The following is a 25,262-nucleotide window of genomic DNA, read 5'->3' as shown; positions in this document are numbered from 1 at the left end:
TATTTGTTTCCCCTATTGTATACATTGGAGAAATTGCAAGGTGGTGAGGATTACAAAATGTAGTTTGAGTCAATTGTAAAAAAATAATTTAAATATAGGAATTTAGAAGTATAGCTATTCTCCCTTAAGCAGAAATATTTTTTATTGCTGGTCAGTCATGGAAATGGTCAGCATTGGTGGTATCTTCCTATCGACTGGTCTGTTGTTGGGGCTCATGTAGCTTTATTTCATAACAGTCTTTACAGATACTTGATTGGAGCTGGAGGTGGGAGTAGGGCCTGGAGGAATTGGAGAAGGAATATTCTTTTAGGGATTCAGGTAACGTTAACTGCATTAAATATTTTGTCGATTAAAGAAGTTTCATTAATAAATATTTTCAGTTTTACAGCGTTTCAGGTCTTAGTGTTTATTCAAATTTTTTCTAAAATTGGCACCACAGAGTGAAATTTCCTTTTCATTTTATGATAGGTTTGTAACCAAATTATTGGAGGACCTCATCTTCTTTGTCGCTGATGTACTTAATAATGGACAAGAAGTTCTGGATGTGGTTATCACTAAGCCAAACCGAGAACGTCAGAAATTAATGAGAGAACAAAACATATTGGCACAGGTGAATATTTTCATTTACTAACTTTGCATATTTTAGTTTTTGAATTATAGTATTAGGAAAGTCCTTGTATTAGTTGTCTATTGCTGTGTTATAAGTTATCCCAAAATTTAGTGGCTGAAAACAACGAATACTTATAGTTCCTGTGGATTAGGAATCTAGGAGTGGCTTAGGTGGACAGTTCTTGCTTAGGGTGTTTCACAAGGCTACAGTCAGATGTTGACTGAGGCTGCAGTCATGTCAGTGCTTGAATGGGAGAGGATTCACTTCCCAGCTCATTATGTGGGCCTCTCCACAGGGCTTCCAAAAGAGGTGGCGACTCGCTTTTCTTAGAAATGAGGAGTCCAAGAGAGAGCACCCAGATGGAAGCCATAGTCTTTTTATAACCTAATCTTAGAAGTAACATCCCATCACTTCTACTATGTTCTGTTTGTTAGAAGTGAGTTGATAAATCCAGTCCATAGTCAAGGAAACAGGTTTATACATAGGATATGAGTTCGTGGTGGCAGATATCATTGGGGGCTCTCTTGAAGACAGCCTAACACAGACCTCTAAAAAGTCTACATGGTCAGACTGTCTTCAGAAAGTATGCTGTAATAATTTTTAGGTAAAATTTGCAGGAGAACTTGAAAACTGCCATCTTTATCTGCTTCCTACTTCCTTCTCTATCTTCCCCAGGAAAAAAGGGCAGTCTATTCATCAGCTAACAAGTGCTTGATACGATATTCTCGTATTTTTTCCCCCTGGAAGTCTACAGCTGCTCCTGTACTGTGTCTTTCTGAAATTGTTCAGATGCACTAGTAAATTAATTCACTTACTAATAATATGCACATATGAACATACCTGCCCATATGCATTCTTTTTATTCTGTTCATTGCTGTATAAAGTAATGGGCTTGTGCATTCTTTAGGTGTGGACTCAAGGAAGATACTTAAATAAAAACCATGTTCTTAATATGCATATTTTTGTGAAGTTGTGAAAGGAAAATGGTAGACATTGTCAGTTAATAATTCTATAGCTGATTGTCCGAAAATATAAAATCAACATTTTTCTCAAAGAAAAGAATGGTGGCAAATCTAATGAGACAATGTCTTTTCTGACATTAGCATTTCTTTTGTATAAAGTATTTGATTTCAAGGACCTTTAGGACCTTGAATGATTTATTAATATTATTTCAACCAACATATATCAAAACTTTTTTTCAGTATTATAAATATAAAATTCAAGGTTTAGTGAATACAGAATTCTTGAGGAAACTTTTATTCATATCATATTTTATGAGCTACAAACGATCATTCCTTTCCTTTTTGCTTTCTTTGTTAATGCTTATGCCCGTGCCTAGATGCTTTTTCATAGGTGGTTCTACCTGCTGCCTAAAAAAAGTTATATTCTTCAATGCTTTTTATATACTTCTCAACCACTTACCTTCTTAGAAGAAGAATCTGGGTCACTGAGTATCACCAGCTACCCATGTGGGTCCTTATTTGTTACATTTGAATGCTGATACATTCATTGGTTTGGCCACCCCTTTATGTATCAAGAACAATAAATTAATTGTCTATTTATAAAGAGGTTAAGAAGCAATATTTGGTGGCAATTTTCTGATGTCAGCTCCAGATGAAAATAAATGTTTCTTTATATTATTTTGATTTTAGAAAGTTATAGAAGATAATAGATATAAAGCCTATAGAAATCAAATTGTATTTTAGTTCATCTGAATATGTTAATGTAACTTGGTATAACCCAACATTTTTTATTTTCTTATTTTAATAAAATATAATATATAAACAAAATTAAGTATTCTATTTTAATAATGATTTTGTCATTAATTTAGGGAATCCTTTTAGCAATATTTTTCTATTCCTTAATATGTTGATCCTGTATTATAAAATAAATGCTTTTTTTTTGGTCTATTATATTTCAAAAGTGTTTTTGAGTCAATGTGCTTATTTAAAAAAAAATTAAAACAAATTGCAAAATGTGCACCTTCATTCATCAGAATAGGCTTTTTTTTTTTCTTTTCCTGATAGGTATTTGGGATTCTTAGAGCACCCTTTAAGGAGAAAGCAGGAGAAGGCCCAATGCTGAGGCTTGAAGATCTGGGAGACCAAAGATATGCTCCCTACAAATACATGCTGAGGCTCTGCTACCGTGTGCTGAGACATTCACAGCAGGACTACCGGAAAAATCAGGTCAGAGGGTGGCCCTTAAGATTTAAAGTATGGGCAAGGTTCTTTGGTTACTCTTCTAGAATGTATAAAACATGAATGAGAAATTCCACTTTGCAGTGAAATGTTTTATATTGGTAACACACAAAAATGAACTATAAGTATTTTTGAGCTAACATGTGCAATTATTCGTCCATGTAAACTTGAAATCGGTGGGGGAGGATGTCTGAGTCCTTCTGTGTGTATGGAATTAACTCCTGCTGGTCAGGAGGCATGGTGGATGCATTCTGTAAAGAGGAATGAGACATTTCTAGGAACATGCGAAGAACTGCATCATCATGTAAAGGCCTAAGAGGTCATTGTCTTATGGAAAAGATATGACATGTGTGCATCTGAAACATAAGAGAGAGGCAAAGAGGGGACATGAGAGGTAAAAGGCAGTCTTACAGGAATTCAGAAGAGAGAGAGAGAGAGCTCAGTGGTGGCTGGGGAAACCCAGGAAGGGTGCTTGGAGAAGGAAGCATTTGAGTAGGATGAGAATCATTTTCATAAATTGTACAGGAACAAGCTTTTTAGCAAAGAGGGACGTATGAAGAAAGAATGATGGAAGCTAGAAAGGACACTTTTGTCCACAGATTTTCCTAACTGAGGAGAACAGGGAAGCCAAGTGTGTCTTGGGATGTAGATACGTTACCCGCTGCGAATGAAATTTCTTTTAAGTCACATTTTTTATCTTAAAATAAGTAATATTTCACAATGTGTTCAATAATATACATGTTTGTTTAATAAAATTGTTTAAAATGAATTATTATTTGGTAAACTAGTGTCCCATGTTTCTCTTAGTCTGAGAGATGAGCGCATAGTCAGTAAATTTCCCTGATGAGTTGAGTCCAGAAGACAGGATGTTGGGAAAGAGGGCCGGTGAGGCAGGTTGGGCTAAGGCACAGGGGGCTTAGGATGTCAGGCCTTGAGAGTGGAGGCTATCTGGGAATAGTTAGTAGTATTTATGGAGTGCTTACTTTGTACCAGGCTTAGCTCTAACCACTTTTCACAGTTTAATTTAGTTACTACTGAATTAAGATGAGTAATTGAGGCACAGAGTTTAAATAATTAGCCAAAGATTGCACAGTTTAAAGACTGGAGCCAGTGTTCAAATTCAGACTCTTAATCATCACAGTATTTTCTCTTAGTAGTTTGGAAGTTTTTTGGCAAGAAGAAAATTACTGCTTGAAGAAAAATGTGTTAAAATACATTGGCTTTGAAATTCTGTTTAAAGATTTAAAAAGTCTACAAAAGAATATGTAAAACAGATTAGTCAGGAGATAAAAAATATGACAAGTGAGGAAGGGGACAATATGAACAAATCCTTAAATACTTTTTAATATAATCCTAGTTGTAAACATCCTTCTTCCCAGGTGAAAATGCTGTCATTGGAATTATTTTTCTCAGCTTCATTGTATTTCTTTAAGATGTGAAGATAAAGTCGGTAGAATTGTTCTTATTTTATTGAAAGAAAAATTATGTTCCAGAACATTAAGTGATAGACCTTCAAGCACTTAGAGAATAAGTGTCCCAGAATCCCCAACATGAGGGCCTATGCTGTTATGTGGAGGTTTGTGGTGGGGGGAGCGGGAGATAGAGGTTGCTCAGTGTTCTCCGCTTGGCCTCGTTTCTCTTCTTGAGTCTAAGAAATACTTTGCTAGGCAGGCCACCACTCACACATACAAACTATTGTTATTAGATTGAGTTAAGTAAAAAAAATCAACAGGTCTATAGAGTTTACCTGGTACTCAGTCCCATGGGCCAACAGCATGTACCATTTTTGATTGTGCTCAGCCTTTGGAAGGGTCCTGGGGACCCCCTTTCTACAGCACTGCCCTGTGCTTCAGTGTCAGTCACTTTGGGTTTGATTGTTCTGCCAGTCCCTCATAGGTTGTCTGGGCAGCACATCTTAACTGGTGTCTTTTCTCAGTCTGTCAAGTTGTGATACACAAAGTTCTTTCTCACTCCTCTCAGTCTTAGCTAGGGACTCATGAGCCTAGTGTGCTGAGGAGTGTGTAATTTCTTCTCTGAAAACACTTATCCTTTTGATAAGTAGAAACACACACACACACACACACACACACACAAACATGTGCGTGCACACACACACCTTCTGCTTCTATAATTTCTCCTCTCCTTTGTTCTTAGTTCACTCTACCTAGGATTATTACGTCTGCAGCCAAATGTTTATTTACTTTTGGGAATCTGCTTTCCAGTTTCTTTAGAGCATATGACTATGGGTGGACCATTCATTCTCTCTATTGAGCTGTCTCTCCAGGACATAGGCCATTGAGCTGACAAAAGAAAAAAGAATCCCCAGCATTCACTGAGGGCGAGGCTTTATTTTCCCTCACGTTCTTGTGCATGCTCCAATTCTATCTCAGAGATAGTTGAAAAATATTTTTCTCATTTCTCTTAAATTAAGAATGCTTTGTATAAAGCATAAATAGCTTTCTGATGTTTTTAGAATGTGATTTTAAAATATAAAGAGAATTACTTTCTACTTTTGCACAATTCCCTTGTTTTCTCTTGTCCTCACCTATATTTTATAGTCTTAATTGGGAGTTCTTTTGTGATTTAGCGCTAACCCAAGTCTTTCATATTGAGTCTCTGAGTTTATTATTATTTATAGAATTCGGTAACAACTCTAATTTCTTTTGATTATTTGTCAACATCTTCATCTATTTGTCAAGCATCTTGTAGATTTGCCTTATACTATAGTATGATTACAATAATCATAAAAGTGTGTAAATCAATACATACCTTTAAAATGATACATAGACACTAACAGAAGATCATTACTTAACTGGCTGTCCAACATAAAGCCATCTTTTGAAATGCCACAGAATTAGTGCCTAGAATACAGTTAGATTTGTGCAACCAATATCATTTTCAAGGAATAGGTAAGTTCCATTAAAAAAAAAAGAGGCAAAACTACTTTTTAATTTATAGAATTTCCCAACATCGAAACAGAGGTACATTCTCAAGGAGAATCCCAAGAAATTGAAGTAAAACTTTCCGATTTGGAAGGGGACAGGCTTACCAGTTTTATGGTTGTGTGAGGTATTTTGCTTATACACAGAATGTGAGAAATGAGTAATAGTGGCTGGGAATATATCAGAGTTTGTGTGAAGAATAAGAAACACATTAAACAATGCATGATTGAAACTCCCCAGTGGCTTTCTCTTGTGCTTAGAATAACATCTTTATCCTTTACCACTGCTTGCAAGGACCTCCCTCTCCAACCTCAGCTCTTGCTTTCTCCTCACTTACTATACTCTTGCTGCAGTGGCCACCTTTTGATCACAAAAACTTGGTTCCACTACTACAGAGCCTTTGCACCTGGTACTCCGACTGCCTATATGGCTTCTCTCCCCATGCTGCTTCCTTTTTCTCGTTTCCATTATTTCATCATTTTAATAAATTGAATCATTTCCGTCCTAGCTCAAATGTCACTTCTTCAGCATCCACTCTGTCTAAAGTTGCTACCTTTTTTGATCTCTTTTCTTTTTTGAAATTTCACTTACCAATGTGTAAAATGATCAGATTTATTGCCTTTTTAAAAGCTAGATGTAATCTCCATGAGAGCTTATTTATCTTGTTTACTCTCATATACCTACTCTCTCAAACAGTGTCTGGGATGTAGTAGGCTTTCAAGAAATATTTATTGGATAAATGGATCTGATCAATACAGTGATTAATCTTATTACTTTGTTCAATAGCTTTTTAAAGATAAAAAGCGGTGTGAAATTTTATTATTTTAAAGAGAAGATTTAATAGATTATTGTGATATAATATACAAAAAAGAAATCACTTAAGTCAACCTAGGATCTTCAAGTAAACTTCATTAAGGATCCATGCCTCATAATCTAAATATCACAGTTATTTCCTTTCTATAATTATGCTGAAATTATTGGTTATGACTTTTAATGAGAGTTAGAAGGGCCTCTGTTAGGGTGGTGAAATTCTTAATACTAATGTCATAAAAATTGTTGCTTTAACTAGGTTTATTTTGTTTTTCCCATTTACACTTCGAGGATATAAGCACCTATATTAACAAAATAGTTCTAGGTATAGAATTTTTTATTATAATTTAAATTTGGTATACGGTAATATTTTCATTTTGTTCCTTAAAAAGTTCTATTTACTGAAGAATTATTTACTTGCTCTTTTTTTTTTGATAATTTTTAGTGAGTTTCCTGTTATGAATAAATTAATCAATGTTACTGACTCTAATGGAAGCTGTTATTTCTCAGCTGTTTGGCAGTGGATTCTGACAGCCTTTCTTTTTTGCAGGAATATATTGCTAAGAACTTCTGTGTCATGCAGTCCCAGATTGGCTATGATATTTTGGCAGAAGATACCATCACAGCTTTGTTGCACAACAACAGAAAACTACTAGAGAAACATATCACAGCAAAAGAAATAGAAACATTTGTCAGTTTGCTCAGGAGAAACCGTGAGCCAAGGTTTGAAGTGGTTCATGCAATATTCTTTTGTAAGGGGGATTGTGGCTTTTTGCTTTATTCTTAGAACTTTTTAAAGTTAAAGTTTGTTCATATCCCTTTCATGGACAAAACTATATTGGATTCATTGCTATAACAGTTATGCATAATGAAGAGTTGTTACCTTATAGGAAACCAAAACTCTATCTAAACATATTTAAATGTAATTTGATCACTTACGTTTTTATAGTACTTTATAGTTTTCAAAATATATTCATATACATTGTCTCATTTAAATCCGCGTATTCTCTGAAGTACACTGGTTGTATATTATTATCCATATTTTAAAGATGAGAAAGTAAAAAGTTGAGAGAGCAACTTGCCCAATAAACCCCAATAGTAAGGAATAGAATAGGCAGTAAATCAAGGGTTTCTGATTCCACATCAAATTCTCTTTCTCTTGCATCATGCTGCCTTATCTGGGAGAGATGAATGCAGAAAAGTCATTGGATTGGTAAAGTTTTCTTAACTATTAACATCACAAATAAATGTTAGGAGGTAGAAATAGGCCTCTGGCTCATTGATTAAGTGCATGTTGTATTCTAGTTTTACTCGGTACAGCACTAGCTTTGATCTGTTTTTGTTTTGATATTAAATTCTGGGGTCGTCTCACTTTAGGGCAGATAAATGATTTTCCAGACATACTAGTTACAGTGCTGTGGGATGAATATCATCAAATAAATACAGGCAAACATATCCTTTTTTGAAATAAGATTTGTACTAAATACAAATAATTGGATGTTTAATTTGTTTCTAATGATGCAGAGATAAGCAATACAGAAAAATGTTGCATGGAAATAATTTTAAAATATGTCTTAAAGTTATGTTTGTTATATCTCAAAGTTTATTTTCATTATGATTTTATAAAATGCTTTTTCTTAACATTCAATTTAATTTTTTTTTTGCCAGATTCTTGGATTATTTATCAGATCTGTGTGTGTCTAATACCACTGCTATACCTGTAACTCAAGAACTCATCTGTAAATTCATGTTGAGCCCAGGCAATGCAGACATTCTCATTCAAACTAAGTAAGCATGGATAATGGAGGCATCTCTTTCTGTTCATTTATTTGTAAGCATTGAAACTCTTTATCATATTTGTTAGGGAGCTTCTTAATAGATTTTGTATGTGTTATTCATTTCAAGACTGGTTTCGATGCAAGTGGACAACCCCATGGAGAGCTCCATCCTTACAGATGACATTGATGATGAGGAAGTTTGGCTCTACTGGATTGACAGCAACAAAGAACCTCATGGCAAAGCTATTAGGCACCTTGCTCAAGAAGCAAAAGAAGGCACCAAAGCCGACTTAGAAGTTCTTACGTATTACAGGTAAAGTATTATAGAGAACTGTAATTCCCAATCTCATATGCATTGAGAGAGATTCTCTGAAACCTCTAAAAGTCAGGTTTCTATGAAGAGGAAATTTAAAAAGTCATGTCGTTACTACGGTAGCTGAAATATTTAGTATTATTTAAAATATTCAAAATGAAAGTTTTCCACATATACCACTTGAAATTTCCTGATTTCCCAGAATTTGGGATTGTTGTATAGCGTAAGGTTTTCTCTTATTATTGATTGGAGCAGGTATAGATGAGAGACATGTTGGGACCTGGGTAATGGAGTAGAGAGAGAGAGAGCTGGAATTGGAGCTGGGAACGCTGATTCCGCTGCAGAGGTGTCCTCAGAGAAAGTTAGCTGGTAGTTTATAGTTTACAGTGCTTATGAATATGTGGAGCCCTAGGGCTTAAGAGAAACTACGTGTATGGTTTCAGCAGTGGCATGTGGCAGCGGAAGTTCTGATGGTAGTTCCCAGTGGTCAGTATATTGGGAGCAAGAACCTAGCTGGTGTCTTTGCATTTAAGGGGTGAAAACTCAAGGCAGATGCCCTTGGGCCAAGTTGGGCCCAAATGACAGAAATCTGAGGAAGGCAGAGAGTGCCTTCTGTCCCCTGGTTTCTACAGCTCCAGCAACAAAGCCAGAAGCTAATTCTTAATCTCAGAGAAAGATGAATCCAAGTGTACTGATGCCATTTGGACTGATCACATTTGATTTGGGAACTGAGTGGATCTAAACTTAGAGTGTAGATACTAGAGCCCAGAGCTGAGTGGGACAGAGGAAGGTGGAGAGAGATGGTTTTGTGTGAGCTCTTACCCATGGTTTTCAGGGTTACCGTATTTATAATCCTAGGAAGCCTAGAATGGAGAGCCTGATGACCCTCTCCACCAGACACATGTTGCTGGAATGAGTAAGAGAATGGGCGTAAAGACAATTTCATGTATGTGTTGTCATTTGATTATTTTACCTACTACCAAGAGAGTTTGACTCCAGTATCACATACATTTGGAATTACTGTTATTATAAGTAGACACTGTCTGATACCATGATGTTCAAGGTCAAGACAAGACAAATAATCTAATACATTTAATATTTTTAAGGTATCAGCTAAACCTCTTTGCAAGGATGTGCTTGGATCGCCAGTATCTGGCCATCAACCAGATTTCTACGCAGCTCTCTGTTGATTTGATCCTGCGATGTGTGTCGGATGAGAGCCTGCCATTTGACCTCCGAGCATCTTTTTGTCGCCTCATGCTCCACATGCATGTTGACCGGGATCCCCAAGAGTCCGTGGTGCCTGTTCGTTATGCCAGGCTCTGGACAGAAATCCCCACAAAGATCACGATTCATGAGTATGTTTGGAAAAATTTCTTGAGAACTTTAAATTCAGCAAATGAACTTGAAATAAAGTGTCTTTAATTTTGAAATGAAATATATGGAAAAGCATTTCTGTGTGCAAACTCAGGTTGTTAATCTTCCAAATACAAATAAGATACTCTTCTTGAAGAGCAAAATGACAACTCTTGATAATAGAAACATCATTCTGGAAACCAATAAACAGAAATCATATTAATAAAAGATGTAACAATTTGTTAAGTGCTTAATATTATTGTAGACTCTAGTTTAAGTGCTTTACATGTATTTCACAATAGCCCCATTTTATGGATGAGAACACAACATCTAGAAAGGTTAATTATTTTACTCAAGCTTAAGAAGCCAGGAGGTTAAAGTGTGTATATTTTCTTATTTTTAAATGATTATAGTCAATTTAACTTGCTTATATTCTATGTTTCCAGATATGATTCTATAACAGACTCTTCCAGAAATGATATGAAGAGGAAATTTGCACTGACAATGGAATTTGTTGAAGAATACTTGAAAGAAGTTGTAAATCAGCCTTTTCCTTTTGGGGATAAAGAAAAAAACAAACTGACATTTGAGGTATTTTTTAAAAACAATTCATTCACGAGGTTATTCAGTTTTCCTTATCAAATCACTGAGCATCAAAGATTTTTTTCCTCTAATATTTAAGATATTTTGGTAATTGGGTAATTTGGTTCATGAAAGTATGATTCCCTCTGTCATGTATTAAAAAATAGATTTGATGTTTTAATCATATCTGATGTCTAATACAAAACATTTTATTTATAATTATGTGTTAGCTACTATATTTCCTGATATTTTTTGCGGGGGGGGGGGGGGATTCACTTTATTTCACTTACACAAGCTTTACTGCACTTAATGAACAAAGACAGTTTTCCATATTTATAATACGTTTGTATACATCTTTTTTCATCTTTATGGAGGTGATGTTTTTAGCCTCATTAAACTGACGGAATTATTCCAAGTTATAATATCATTTTGGGGGATATAGTGACAATACTCGAGAGAAGATGCTGTTACTTGATACCTATAACTTGCTACCTACAGATGTATACCAAATTACCCCCAAACTTAGCAGCCCAAAGCAACAAACATTTAGTATCTCCGAGTTTCTATGGGTCAGGAATCTGGGAGTGCTTACTTGTTTAGGGTCTCTCATGAAGTTTTAATGAAGCTGTCAACTGGGTAGTAGTTGTCTGGGGCTAGACGATCTGCTTCTAAGCTCACTCATGAGGTTGTTGGTGGCCATACTTTCTTGCCAGCTATTGACCAGACACCTCATTTTCTTGCCATGTGGGCCTTTTTATAGGCTGCCCGTGTCCTTATGGCATGGCACTTGGATTCCTCCAGAGCAAGCCATTTGAGAGAGAGAGAGAGAGAGAGAGAGAGAGAGAGAGAGAGAGAGAGAGAGAGAGAGATTGATCGATTGATTCAGAGAGAGTCCAAGATGGCAGTTCAGTCTTCTATAAGCTAATCTTAGAAGTGGCCATCACTTTTGCTGTATTTTGTTGGTCACACAGATGAACCTTGGTACTGTGTAGAAGGAGACCATATAATGGGGGTCATTCTGGGAGCTGGCCCTCATACCTAGTGTGTCTTGCATCCAGAAGACCACAAAGCAGCATAGGGAACATATATTTCTTGACAAATTTCATAGATAATATCCACTTACTAAAGCGGTTCATTAATCTAACCATTTATTAAGTGATATCCTACCAACTTAAATAAGTTAACAATTATAATAATTACACAATTTAATTAAGAGGTTAATCATTCTAAAGCAAACTTTTAAAACCACCTTTATACACCTAAAATCTTGTCTTCTTCCTTCCTTGCTGGCTGTTAACCAGATACTTTATCTTTTTGTCACATGGGCCTTTGATGGGTTTGCCGACGAAGCAGTCGTATATAGATTTAATCCTAAACTTGAATAAATCAGAGTTCAGTGGTTACTTTTGCAGGTATTTTAATTCCTCAGTGTTAAAGAATTAGAAAATTTGGAAATACCTGCCCTAATTTAGGTAATAAGAAGTCAATGTTAACTTTAGTTCTTAATGGTTTTCTTTTCTTTTCTATCCTCCCCCCCCCCTTTTTTAATTAAGGTGGTCCACTTGGCTCGGAATCTCATATACTTTGGATTTTATAGTTTCAGTGAGTTATTAAGGCTAACAAGAACACTTCTGGCTATCCTAGATATTGTACAGACCCCCATGTCATCGTATTTTGAAAGATTAAGCAAATTTCAAGATGGAGGTAAGAATTTCTGAGATAAGTTATAAAAAAACCCAAATAAATAGAGAAGTGATTGTTAACGTGTACCTGCTAATATATGTGTACAAATGAAAAATAATCTTATGGTAGGACTGAGTGATAATAGGCTGGATTTATAAACATGCTTTTCTGTTCTTAGCACTAAAGCTTTGAGAGACAAATTCATAAGGTCAGTGAATTCCATCTTTAGCAATTAACATTACAGCTAATCTCCCAGTGAAAATATTATGTCTTAAAAAATAAAAACATCTTAATATTTGTGATCATCCTGGTATGTGTCGGATGCTGGCCTATGCTTCATAGCAGGGTATGGAAAATGCAAAATACAGGCCCACTAAGGGTCGTACCAGAGAAGCAGTGAATGCAAAGCCAGTGTGGGAGGCAGTACAGTGAAGTGAGTAAGAGAAAGAGCTTTCGAGTCAGAGTGCCTGTATTCAAATCCTGCCTTTACCATGATTAACTTAGGCAAGTTACTTACTTTCTGTAGGAATTTCTTTTTTTCATCTAAGATATGAGAATGATAATAATAGTATTTTCCTCACAGTTTTCTTGTGAGAATTAAGTCAATGTGTACAATGTATTCAAAACACTTCAATAGTGCCTGTCTCATAACTCAACAAAAATTTTTTGATGGTAAAAATGTCTTAGGTTGGATACCATGAAAATCCCCTGAAGTAGAGAATTATTTGTAAATGATATACTGAAGAGTACATTCAGGAAGTATACCTGTAAGGCAGAGGTCTGGGTAGACAGAAGAGCTGATCTACAATGCACTTGCAAAGTTGATCCTACAGGGAGCTCTGGAGCTGAGATGGCCCTTTGGAGTGGTCACAGAATCCTTGCATCAGCCAGCTCTTGACTGCTGGCTTCGTCATGGAGTGGGTGTGTAGCTTTGTGTAAGGCACTTCCCTTTGAAGAAGGGACATTCTTAATGACAGTGTGAAAAGTCAGGAGTCATGATGCCTGGTATCTGGGGTAATAGATGCCTCAGCTCCGAAGAGGGGATATGGGTGGGACACAATGTAGGTACCTCAGTATCCGCTATAGAATTAAAAAGTCAAACCAGAAATCTAATTTCAGACATAAAGGTGTAATATCTGGCTAGGAATTATAAATATGGAACATCTAGGTTGCTGAAACAATAAATGGCTGCTACTTAAATCTGAATTCCTTCTATATCTTCTAAACATCTATACAGATCAATAAGAAGTAAATTAAACCACATAAATCCCTCACCTTCAGCAGAACCATAAGACAGTGGACAGTACGAGTTTCAGTTATCATAGTAGAAAAGTAACATCAGTTTTCAGCAGAGCCGTCTCCTGAGCACTCACTGAAAGTCTTTGTGGGCAGTTAGGGGTTTCTGGAAAAACCATGTGGAAGAGACAAGAGGGGATTGTATGAAAATCACCCTCAGAAAGAGAAAGTTTATCCTAAGGGTGAAAATACTGAAAGAGAATCCAACTAGATAGAAGATTACTGAATAAAGTGGAAGGGACTTAAGAGTGAACAGTAGTAGCATATGTGTGAAAAAGCAATGCCACTAGGGATGAATAAGGTTAAAAGTAAGGGAGAGGCACCCTTTGGAGTCTTGATGGTGAAGGGAAAAGAAGTGAGGAAATTTAGAATACCACAAGATAAAACAAAAAAAGTTGAAGGAAATATAACATCTCCACTGCCTCTCACCAAAAGCCAAACTAAAGAAACTGCACTTCATGCCTCAGACAAGAGAGAGCGCCCTTGAATTAAAGATCATGTAAGCCAGCTCACGTTGTAGACCTCGTCCAAGAAATGGCGACATGTAATCATTCCTCATTTATGTAAAACTACTATAAGATCAAAATAGAATGGAGAATCAAAAACATTTTAGTTTTTGGAAATTCTTCTCTAAAAAGCAACCATGAAACAGAAGAAAAATTGTATCATACACTAAACTGAATTAAATGTCTTTGAACAAAAATTGGGATACAAAAAAACACCTTGAGTCTTAAATTCAGAAACTAAGTTTAGAAAAAACAGGAAGAAATGAAACTAAAGTTGGTTAAACTCAGAAAAGTAATAGAATAAAATGGTAGGCTTAATTGTTTTAGAAATACAGAGTAAATTGCAAAGTGTCAAAGGGCGAATAAATTTAGATGGAAGTTTAAGCACCATTGAAGAAAGGAAGGCAAACAATGAGGAGAATGTCAATAATATAAAGAAACAAAAAGGGTTGGAGAGAAAGTGGTTGAAATGGAAGAAAGGCAAAGAAGAGCCATCATGTAAATAATTGGAGTCATTGAAGAAAAAAATGATGGAATAGATCTGATGTTTAAAAAGTACAAACCAAGAAAACATTCTATAATTAAAAAGATAACTTTAATTTTACATGGCAAAACTGTCCAGAATGGTAACTTCCAAGATGTAGCAGAATAAAACTATTATATATAGTTTATTTTCAGAGAGAGAGGCGAGGGAGATACAGGGGCACTATGAAAGCAAATGGAGGAAAAAAGGAAAGGAAAGATGTTTCCTGCTATAATGCTTTTACAATTTCCAGTTTATTTTTAACTAAATCAATCTTAAAAGAAATTGATCTTGACTTTTGGTCTCAGGGCTTAGAGTCTGCTTTCAGAGATTTTCCCTGAAGAAAGTCTTTTTCTTCCTCTGAAAATTTGCTCATATCTTGTGTGAATTCTCCACTGTCCTGCCCATGTCTGCTCTCTAAGACATACTTTTTACTCTTTTAAAATATTTTATAATTCTCATATTTTCTTGTGAAATCCATTTGCCTCTGGATATCTTAATAATTCTTTCAGCTAGCTATCTGAGAACCATTAATTAATTTATTCAATACGAATTTATTAACAATTGCATGCTAGATACTGTTCTAGTCACTGGGAATAAACAGTAAACAGGATAAACAAAGTCCTTAGCCAAGGAGGGAACAGACAATAAATAAATAGGCACCCCCCCCCATTGGGGGAGATGATCAGATAGTAAATGAATACCCTGTAACATCAGATAATGCTATGAAGAAAAATAAAGTAGGAGACTATGGCAAGTGATAGAGTAAGGGAGGGGCAACTATTTTTAGCCAGAGTGGCTTGAACAGCTTCTCTGATGTCTGAGCAGAGACCTACATGGATCAAGGAAGACAGCCCTGAGGCAGAGTAATCTTCTGAGGCAGAGTAAGCTTGATATGTGTGAGGAGCAGCAGGAAGACCATTCGGGCTGAGGCAAAGTGAGAGAAGGGCAGAATGGTAGAACGGAAGGTTGGAGAAGCCCAGATTGTGGAACCTCACAGATCTTGAATTTGAATTTTGTTCTGAGTTTGATGGGCAACCTCTGGACAGATTTGAGGAGGTATTGACAGGATTTGATAACTTCGGCTGCTGAGTAGAGAATAGAGGATATCTATGTGGGTAGGGTGCTAGGTAGGAAGACCTTAGTTACGAGGCTGCTGGGAAATAGGATAATGGTGATGAATTAGGGTAGTAGTGGTAGAAGTGGTAAGAAGTGGATAAAATGCGGCCTAAAGATTGAATCTTGGACATTCCAAGATTGAGCCATGAGATAGAGGAGGAGCCAGCAAGAAACTTGGACAGAGCAGTCAGTAAATAAAGAGGAACATCAGGAGAATGTGATGTCTTGGAAGCCAAAGGAAAAGTAATACTAAAAAATTTAAATTGTTGGCCTATATCAGTACACTTCCTAGATAGCTAATATTCATTGAGTACTCTGTGTGCTAAGTGGTTGTACATGGATTACTTCCTATGGAGTATGACTTGTGTTTAACCATGACACATACTATTTTAATTCATTATTAAAATATAAAACAACCATAATTTTACTCCAGTATTAAAAATTATTCATGATAGTGTTTATTAGCCAATTATAATTCTTTAAGAAACTTCTTGTTGTGTTGATAGGAAATACCTACGTATGTACTGCATGAACCAAAACTCAGAATTTTCTTCCTTTTGAGACTAGTGTGTCATGTAGAGCAGTGTCTCTTCATTGGGGGAAATTTGTGGATTTTGGCTAGATTTTTGGAATCTGAAAGAATACGCTTATCCCCCTATACAGTAGTTAATACACAAGAAATATGTAATTCTAGTTCTTGGTGTATTGAAACTAATTTGAATTTAAGGACCATAGTTTTAAGATCACTTCTCTTTATATCTGCAAATCAGAGAGTAAATTATTTCTTTTATACATTCCTATGACTGGGTACATGATGTAAACTGTGAGAAGATATAGTCTGTTTTTAAGCATGATTTGGTAACAATTATAATTACACTACAGATGATACATCTGAGAGAAGTTGTTGGGGAGAGCTTTCTTCATTCCTGTGAACCCTAAAAGTCCTTTCCAAGCAATCATTATTGCTTTTACTAACATTAACACTTATTTAATATTATTAACTCACATATACTTGGAAGGACAATACTTTTATTTTTTATTTTTTTTAAATTAAGTTCATTGGAGTAACATTGGTTAAAACAATTATATAATTTTCAAGTGTACATTATAATTTGACATCTGTATATTCTATTGTGTGTTTACCACCCAAAGTTCAGTTTCTTTCAGCTATTATATATTTGATGGAAGGACAATACTTTTATAGTAAAACATTCCAATCTAGATTTCTTTGGAGCATGCGTATACTTGCAAGACAAAAAATAAGACACTGTACTTTTTGTCAATATCGCCTTGAGATGCATTTGGAAAAGTGAATATGTGGCTTTATTTACACTATCTAAAATAGAAAAGAATGTACCTCACAGGGATATATTATTTTCTCATAAAGTTGCTAGTAATGCAAATGTAATTGAATTATGCATGGATTTTTAGATTGTTTAGTAAAACATCTTTTAAACTACCGATATAGAAAAGCATATTCAGGGAGATTAACTGACTTCCCTAAGACATGTTAGTAAGTTAATGGCATTGCTAAGAATTAAAATGCAAGAAATTAGTCTTTCTACTCTTTGTATCACTTAATTATTTCTTAGTCCAATCACCTAATATTTTAGAATATTGAGGTTAGAATTTCAGTTCACAAAAGGTAAAGTTAACACTTATGTAGAGGATCAGTCTAATATTGTCTTTAAGTTAAGTAAACAATATGCAGAGTTTAAAATTTTAAAAAATTAGGACAAAGCAATGTCCTGAGCCTCTAGATATGGTGCAAACAATATTTCTGACAAAAATTTGTAACCTCCAACTAATCTCAAGGAATTATTAGAGAAATAAAAATTGTAGGGTATCTAATAGAAAAACTGCCTTTAACTTTTTTAAAAAAGTCAATATCATGAAAGATAAAGAAAGGCTGAGAAATTTTCACATTAAAGAGACTCGACAACTAAATACAATATGTGATTTTTTAAAAAATTAATTAATTTTTTATGGTGACATCGGTTAACGAAATCTGGTTAGTTTCAGCTGTACATTTTAACAGTAAGGCATATATATGTTCACATTGTGTGTTCACCTCCCATAGCTAGAGTTCTTTCTGTCACCACATGTTTGACTCTCTTTACCCCACCTACCTCCCCTCTCCCCTTCTCCCTACCCTCTGGTAACCACTAGTTTCCTGTCCTTGTCCGTGGCAAAATGCGATTTTGGATCAGGAAAAATATCTCCATTATTAGCACATGAATATGTATTATATGTTAGTTTGTAGTACTGAATCAGTTAGATTTCTTGAATTTTAATAGTACTGTGGTTGTGTAAGAGAATGTACTTGGTTTTAGCAAATACATGCTGAAGAATTAAGGGTTAAAGGTCACGATGTCCCAAACTAATTCTCAAATATTGCCGAAAAGATGTAATATATATGTAGAGAGAGAGTTCAAGAGGAAGAACGCAGATGTGGCAGAATTTGTGAATCTAATAAATCAGGGCAGAAGATGTTAATAGGAATTCTTTGTATTATTCTTGCAACTCTTCCCATAAATTTAAAAGTATTCCAAAACAGGAAAGTTAATAACTTAAATAATTAGCCAAGTAGGAAAATGATTTATTATATGTAAGACACTTCGAACTTAAAGCATTATTATACAACTCTACTAGGAGGTGTGTTATTAAAGCTGAGTCCTATTAGACTATTCCTAACAGGCTGTTAGACTCTATAAATTCTTAACAAAAGAAGCAAGAGAGAACACATTCCTGTACCCTCCAAATGAGGAGACAGGATTTGTGAGGCCTTGGAAAGAGTCCTGTGGTACAGGGTGAGACAGAGGTCGATGTCAGAAAGGAAATCCCAGGTTACAGAAAGTAACCTGGGGGAAAAAAAGAACTGTTCCTTTAAGGGACAACTCATGGGAGCCACAGCAATGCTGCCACGTTACAATACCCAGTATATTGTCATTGTGGCTCTTTTATAGTCAAATGACCTGGATTATATTTTTCTATTTTAACAAAACTTTATTTTCAATTGGAAGTCATTTGCAAAGCACAATTTTTTAAAAATAGAAAGTAATTGTGTAAGCATTGTTGCTAGACAAACCAGTTTCTTCAATCAACGATTACAGTTTTCTTTCCTCAGACTGTGTCAGGAAAATTTTATGCAGTAAGTAGAACCAGGTCTTTTTTTATCCTGATCTACTTACGACTTACTGATTCCACTCCAGCACAGTTGGGGTTGGACAGTCAGAGAAATGTATTTGGTAGTTCGGCAGGTCAGACCCAAGGGAAGATTAGGCGTGTCTAGAAGGAAAAGGCTTACAGTTCCCAGACTTCCACTGCGTGCTGGCCTCGGTGGCGCCTGTCTTAAATAGGATGTGAACACATAGCCTTCATGTGCTTTTCTGGGAAACCCTGTAGGTTTAGATGTCAGTGATTAGTGTTTCAAGCGATGGGGATGGCTGGTTGGAAAGTAGCAATTATAGAAGTTTTTCTCTTCTGGATCCTTGGGTACAGTGCAGCCCACCTCCATGTCACTGTGAGTTGCCCTCATTCTAGAGCTGGTTGGGGATCTGAGTCTGGCTCCCCAGGCTGTGACCGCTCACCATCACGGTGGCTTTTAGTTGGCATGCTCAGCAGAAATTGCTAGGCTCAGAAGCAGCTTTTCATTTCTGTGCCCCAGAGGTGGTCCATTCAGGAAATTAACCAGGCACGCTCACATGGAGACACAGGGAGTGGTGCTGTCCTGGCCATGACTGCAGTGAAATAGAAGATTCTCATCTTCAGAACTATCAATCTAATACCTTTCATTGGCTATGCCTCACTTAAGAAAAGAAATATTGTTTTCAAACAAATGTATTCACTCCCAGCAGGCTATGTTGTTAAGTTTGCTTTGCCTAATACCTGTCATTTGCTCTCAGTAATTTAAAATGCACGGGCACCATTCAGTGTAATTGATCTTTTGGGTGGAAGGATTATGTCAAGCTGTGCTCTTTGTTATGTATAGAAGTTAAAAGCAAATGTATATACTGGCTGATAAACTGGGCATTTTCAATATACTTTCAAAAGTATATTCCATTTAAAATATATTTTTATTCTCTTTATAAAGAAGGATATATAGTCCAAGGATCACTCTTTACAGCAGGGTGGATATATGTATTTTGTTTTACTAGTGAGTCATTTAAATAGTTGGGGACACATGTGAATCTTAAACATTCCTATGATGAACAGTAGAACATGTTAACTCTGGTGAGAGTATCATCTCCATTTGAACAGAGTACAGAATTTGACACAATCTAGAAACGGTTTGGGTTTAATTCATTATTTAGTTATTCTGTCAATACCCTTCCACTTATATGTTTGGTATTTGAATGGAACTGGGGTTCAAATGTGAACCTCTAATGTGGAGCAATAAAGTCTTAACCATTGGGTAACATTTAGGCCTATACAGAGTCTATAGGACACCACTATCATTTCTTTTCATAATTTTCTCCCCGCCCTTGAACTCTCCACATGTGAAAAGGCAATATAGCGAAAAACTACCAAAAGACCAAATGAGAGCTGAATAGTTTTTTTTTTTTTTAATCTTCTATCATTTTGCTTTTTTACAACTCCAAATTCTTGGGAGTTTCCATAGTTAAGCCCTGAAATATGGGCCTGTTCCCAGTTGCTCACCAGATAATCCCTTTTGTTGGCATGTATATTATAGTATTGAAAGTGAGAAATCACTAAGAAAAATAACCAATGGAGAATTTCATTTATTTTTAAGATTTCCTTTCTTTTGAGGTATCAGGTTTGGCACTGAAGTGTCTTTGCTCTTATAGAAGAAGATACAGGTAACCATGACAGCCTAAAATTATCCTCTGTGCTTAAAGGATTCAGGCTGCACTAGGTGATGTATAGCCCTGTGGGCCCAGTCCTGGGTAGGGAAGAGATATGGAGGGTGGGTAGTGAGAGGCACTTTGGATCTTTGTCTGTCCTGGAGCACCCTTTGCACCAAGAGACTTGGGGAAAAAAGTAAGAGCATGCTAACTCTCCATTTACTGGCAAAGAACCAGCTGCTTCTTTAACTGTTGTTGTTGGTTTTTTTTTTTTTTTTTTTTGCCTTGGCAGGGACTCCACATGATCCACCTTGAAATGCTTTTTCTGGCAGCATAATTGCTGTTAAAAAGGAGAAGGGAAATTGAGATGGGAGGTGGAGCAGAAACATTTTTTAATATTGTTATATGGGTGGGAAAGGAAGAAAATATTTGCAGGCAAAATATCTGCCAGAAAATAGTTTCTTTCTTTCTAAGATTAGGAGGTGAGTCTAAGTATGATCTTTACAGTCTCTTTTAGTTCAAAACTGTGATTCTTCGAAGATTAGTATGTAATTCTCATTCACTCACTGAATGGTGTTTTATTTAATGTGTATTGCAAAAAAACCAAAAAACTCCTTTTAACAAATAACCATGAAGCATGTCTCCGGGTTAATAGCTGTGATTGCTCTTTGTAAAGACACCAGCTAGAATACCTTGAAACCAAAAGCCTTAGTTTACTTAAAAAATCAAGTGTGTCACAAAAATAACAATTAAGCAAGAAAGAAAAATCTTACCTGGATGCTAGGTGAGACTCTGAGGAGGCATAAATATGGAGGTGGGTGATGGGTTAGAACGGAACTATGGTTTAGTACAATGACCATAACCGAAGGGCAAGTACCTAAGGAATAAGGCGGCTTCGTTTTAAGGACTCTCATAAGTGTTCCTTCATCTCCTTTTAATTTTTCAGCTAAGTTTGCACTAGAGTTCATAGTGCTCAGAAATGTGAGGAAGGTTTACTTGCAGGGGAAGGATACACAATACCATTCTTATTTGAAAATCCCTTTCATTGATTTCTGGACTTAATTTTTCCCAACATCTTTTTGCCTCTCAAGATTCTCCTTTAGATGGCCTCCTTCTACCTATTATCCCTCATCTTTGCTTTTAAGTGATGTCCCTTTGCTTCAGACAGAACTCTCTTATGTCCACTGTGTCTTGTTCCTCACACTGGCCTACTTCCCATACGCTCTTCCCTTCCGCCTATACTTTCTTTCTATCCAAATCATGTACTTTCAGTAAAGGAACTTTAGACATGAAGAAGAGGAAGGTTCATGTGTGCAATTCTATCCGTGGTGATAGCTTTTCTCTTGTCCTTTTATGTATGTGTATATAGTCCTGCTTTATTTATTGTGGATATGTTCCAAGATCTGCGGTGGATGCCTGAAGCCATAGATAGTAACAAACCCTATATATATTATGTTTTTTCCCTATATACACATACCTTTTCACGTAAAGGAAATTAAGTGAAAACCTTTTTTTTTTTTTGCGTATCTTTACAGCTTCCCTTTGGCATACCCAAATTGCCAGCATCAGTACTCTTGCTCTTTGGGGACATTATTAAGTTAAATAAGAGTTACTGAACACAAGTACTGCAGTACCATGACAGTCACTCTGATGACCGAGATGGCTACAGCATGGAGATTCTGGACGAAGGGATGATTAAGATCGCATAAGAAATAGAGATTAGAGAGAAAAATAAAAAAGACTTGAAAATATTTAAAATCATAATGAAGTTCTATATGTGAAAAAAAAATTTCTAGAATCTACCTATGTTCAAATGCCCCAGAATAACTGGCATCAGAAAACTGCTTTAGGCAGCAAGTATTATCTGGAATCCTCTTCTTCAGATATTAAGGAAGATTTCTGTGACATTCTGATCTTCTCAGTCTAGTTCTCCCACAAGCTTTGTGTTTTGATGACTGCACCTCCCAAGTCCTTTCTGGTTTAATGTGTAATGTCCTTTACACTTTTTTTTTTCTGTTTGCACTTTTATAAGTTTTAGAAAAAGTGCCTGTGTAACTTTCAGGTTTTCTCTTAGTTATCAATAGTGCCTGAGAACTTTTCCTCAACCTGCTTTCTGGGCTTAATTTTCCCCTTATATATCGAGAAGGTATCAAGCACATGATTTACACTAGCTCATGTTTCTTTTTAAAATCAAACACATAGGTAAAAATAAGCGGAAAATAAATATGTAGTATGTCTACTTTATGCTGAGTTTCCATCATGCGCCAGATCAGCCATTTGGCAAAGGATTACTATACTAAGAGTATCTATGATTTATATTCAACACCTAGCATACCTCTAGATCTTTTGCATGTGTTTTTCTTTAACCCTTACCCATTCCAGCAAGTGAGATATTATGGTCACCACTTGCCCAAGAAATAGGGCTCTTAGAGAGATGAAATACTTTGCCTAAGACCATCTAGCTTGTAGCTTGCTGAACCAAATTTTGAATTCAGATTTTTCTTTTAGTGTTTCTCCCCTTCTTGAAAAACACCCTGCAGCCCTTACAGTTGATGTTCTGTCTGCTGTTATCGTCCTGCTTTCTACATAGAGGACTTCCTTATCCACAGGGACTGTTTTCTTCTCTTTCCAAGTTTCCCCAAGAAATTTTTATATAAAACAGTAGGCATTTACTAAAGATATTTGATTTAACTTGAAATAATTCTATAGATTGATCAAAAAAAATTTTTAACCAAGAATTTCCCCTTCAGGAGTGGTCATTGGCTGGTTTTAGTCACAAGTCTTAAAGGTTTTAGTATTTGAAGATCTCTTGAAGCTGGATGTGCTTTGTTCTCCGAAGTACATTTCTGACTGGTCCCCCTGACTGTTTTTGGCTCTTTCTCCGCATTCCTACATAAGGATTCTTCCAAATCACATTCTCTACCTCTAGATTCTCTCAGTTCTCAGAGACTAATAAACTACTTCCTTAAGTTGGTGCCCAAAGATCTTCATAATTTGAGTTAGATGTCTCTAGCTCGATTTCTTGCAGTTTTCCCAGCACTATTGAACATTTTATGTTAGATACCTTTCTATGAGCTACTTCTTTATCTTATATATGCTCCCATAACTCAGTTATCATTAGATGAGTGTATGTAAATAATATGCCTTATATAAATATGCAGGCATTTGAAGAACCAAAATATTTGGAGACCCTAATATTCCAAATATATATTTCTGTCTCTTTTTTGTTACTTTTGTAGTTATTTTTATAAGTCTGTTTTGCCTAGTAGACTTAAAAAAAGGCTCCATGATTCTTTGAGTTGCTACCTAATAAAGATTTAAATTTATTGAGTAAGAGAAACAAAGTGGAGAGAAAAACTATGTAAATAGATTTTATTTCTGGTTCTGTAGCTGACTTGTACTATGCCTAATATGCTATTATATACATACACACACAGACACACAGAAACACAGACACACACACAGACACACACACACATACACGGCTTTCCAAAATATCTATTGAGTGAAATGCATTTGGTGAATGTATATAAATTATGTCTTATATAAATATGTACTTGAATGATAAAAATATTTTCTAGACCTTGACATTCCAAATATATCATTAGTTTTCTTTTACTACTTATGAAGTTTTACTTTGGCTTTCTAAACTTCCATTGAATTGGAGGTAATGTGACAAATGCCAGTTCATATTAAAATACTTCCTGGTATTTTGTTCCTACAATTTTATTATAGAAATTTTAGTGATTAATGTTAAACCTTTTCAGTGATCTCTGATGCACCATCTTAACAGAGTAATATGGTTCAGATATTCTCTTGTTATCTGTGTAAGTTAATAAATTTCAGAAGGACTTAATGGGTGTGATGCATGCATAATTTACACACAGCATTAAGTCACGAAGTGACTCTATAACGTCCTTATAGTTCTCTCAGTCAGAGTGTACTCACATAAAGTTATAATACATAAAATTATTTTTGTTATACTTTGTAATTTGTCTCAGTAGAGGCAGAAGACTCTCATTCTAGGTTTCTGTGGGATGTGTCAGAAACAGTGGCATCATCATGTAGTATTTTCGGCTTTGGTTTCCTGAAGGTATCAGCCACACAGTGGGTGAAGTTTAGTGTAGAATTTATTTTTATTTTTTAAGTTAAAAAGTGACTGAAACCTCTGGAGTTACCTAGGAGTGATTTGAATGGTTCTTGGCACTCAGGAAGAGCTGCTCACATTACCAAATTGAATTAATAAAACAAAATCAATAGAAATGGCCTCACAAAAAATGAGAATGACTGAGGAGGACCATGTATCTTTACCTTCTCTCTACTACAATTCTTCCTTCTAATTTAAATATTGTTTGAGCTTCAGAATCTGATGCCTCAAGGTGTTACTACACTGGGATAGGTTCCTCAGTTCTCTCAATTTCTGGTCAAGAGAGCCCACCAGTGATTTAAAATAAGGAGTACTATTGGAACCCAAATGTGGATTTTTAGAACATTAGCACATAAAGAGATTGTAGAAATCATCTACACAATACATTAACTTCAGATCTTTATAACACCCATTACAAATTGTCTTTTAGGATCTCCTCTAACACAGGAGTGGCCAAGGTTTTATTGATGCAAAAGGCAGATCCTTCTTATTTCTGTCAGCTCTAATTATTAGGTCTCTTTTGTTAGGTTATCTGAAATATGCCTCCCTCCAACTTCCAACAAGCAGCCTCAGTTTCGTTCCCTGGAGCCA

At 35.7% G+C, this 25,262-nt stretch overlaps 1 protein-coding gene across 1 annotated transcript in view; it reads left to right on the top strand.

Moving 5' to 3' along the window:
• ITPR2 (inositol 1,4,5-trisphosphate receptor type 2) overlaps positions 1-25,262 on the top strand; it is a 437,650-nt gene that overhangs the window by 135,987 nt on the left and 276,401 nt on the right. Inside the window, exons 11-18 of the mRNA XM_011363170.2 lie at positions 469-610; positions 2,638-2,799; positions 7,114-7,286; positions 8,232-8,351; positions 8,469-8,654; positions 9,761-10,012; positions 10,457-10,601; positions 12,146-12,296. Of these exons, the coding sequence (XP_011361472.1) occupies positions 469-610; positions 2,638-2,799; positions 7,114-7,286; positions 8,232-8,351; positions 8,469-8,654; positions 9,761-10,012; positions 10,457-10,601; positions 12,146-12,296 (1,331 nt within the window). The remainder of the gene's footprint in view (positions 1-468; positions 611-2,637; positions 2,800-7,113; positions 7,287-8,231; positions 8,352-8,468; positions 8,655-9,760; positions 10,013-10,456; positions 10,602-12,145; positions 12,297-25,262) is intronic.

The sequence above is a fragment of the Pteropus vampyrus genome, unplaced genomic scaffold (assembly GCF_000151845.1).
Source record: "Pteropus vampyrus isolate Shadow unplaced genomic scaffold, Pvam_2.0 Scaffold82, whole genome shotgun sequence".
Classification (NCBI taxonomy): Eukaryota; Metazoa; Chordata; class Mammalia; order Chiroptera; family Pteropodidae; genus Pteropus; species Pteropus vampyrus.
The sequence above is the reverse complement of the archived record's forward strand: the minus strand, read 5'-3'. Positions and strand labels throughout refer to the sequence as shown.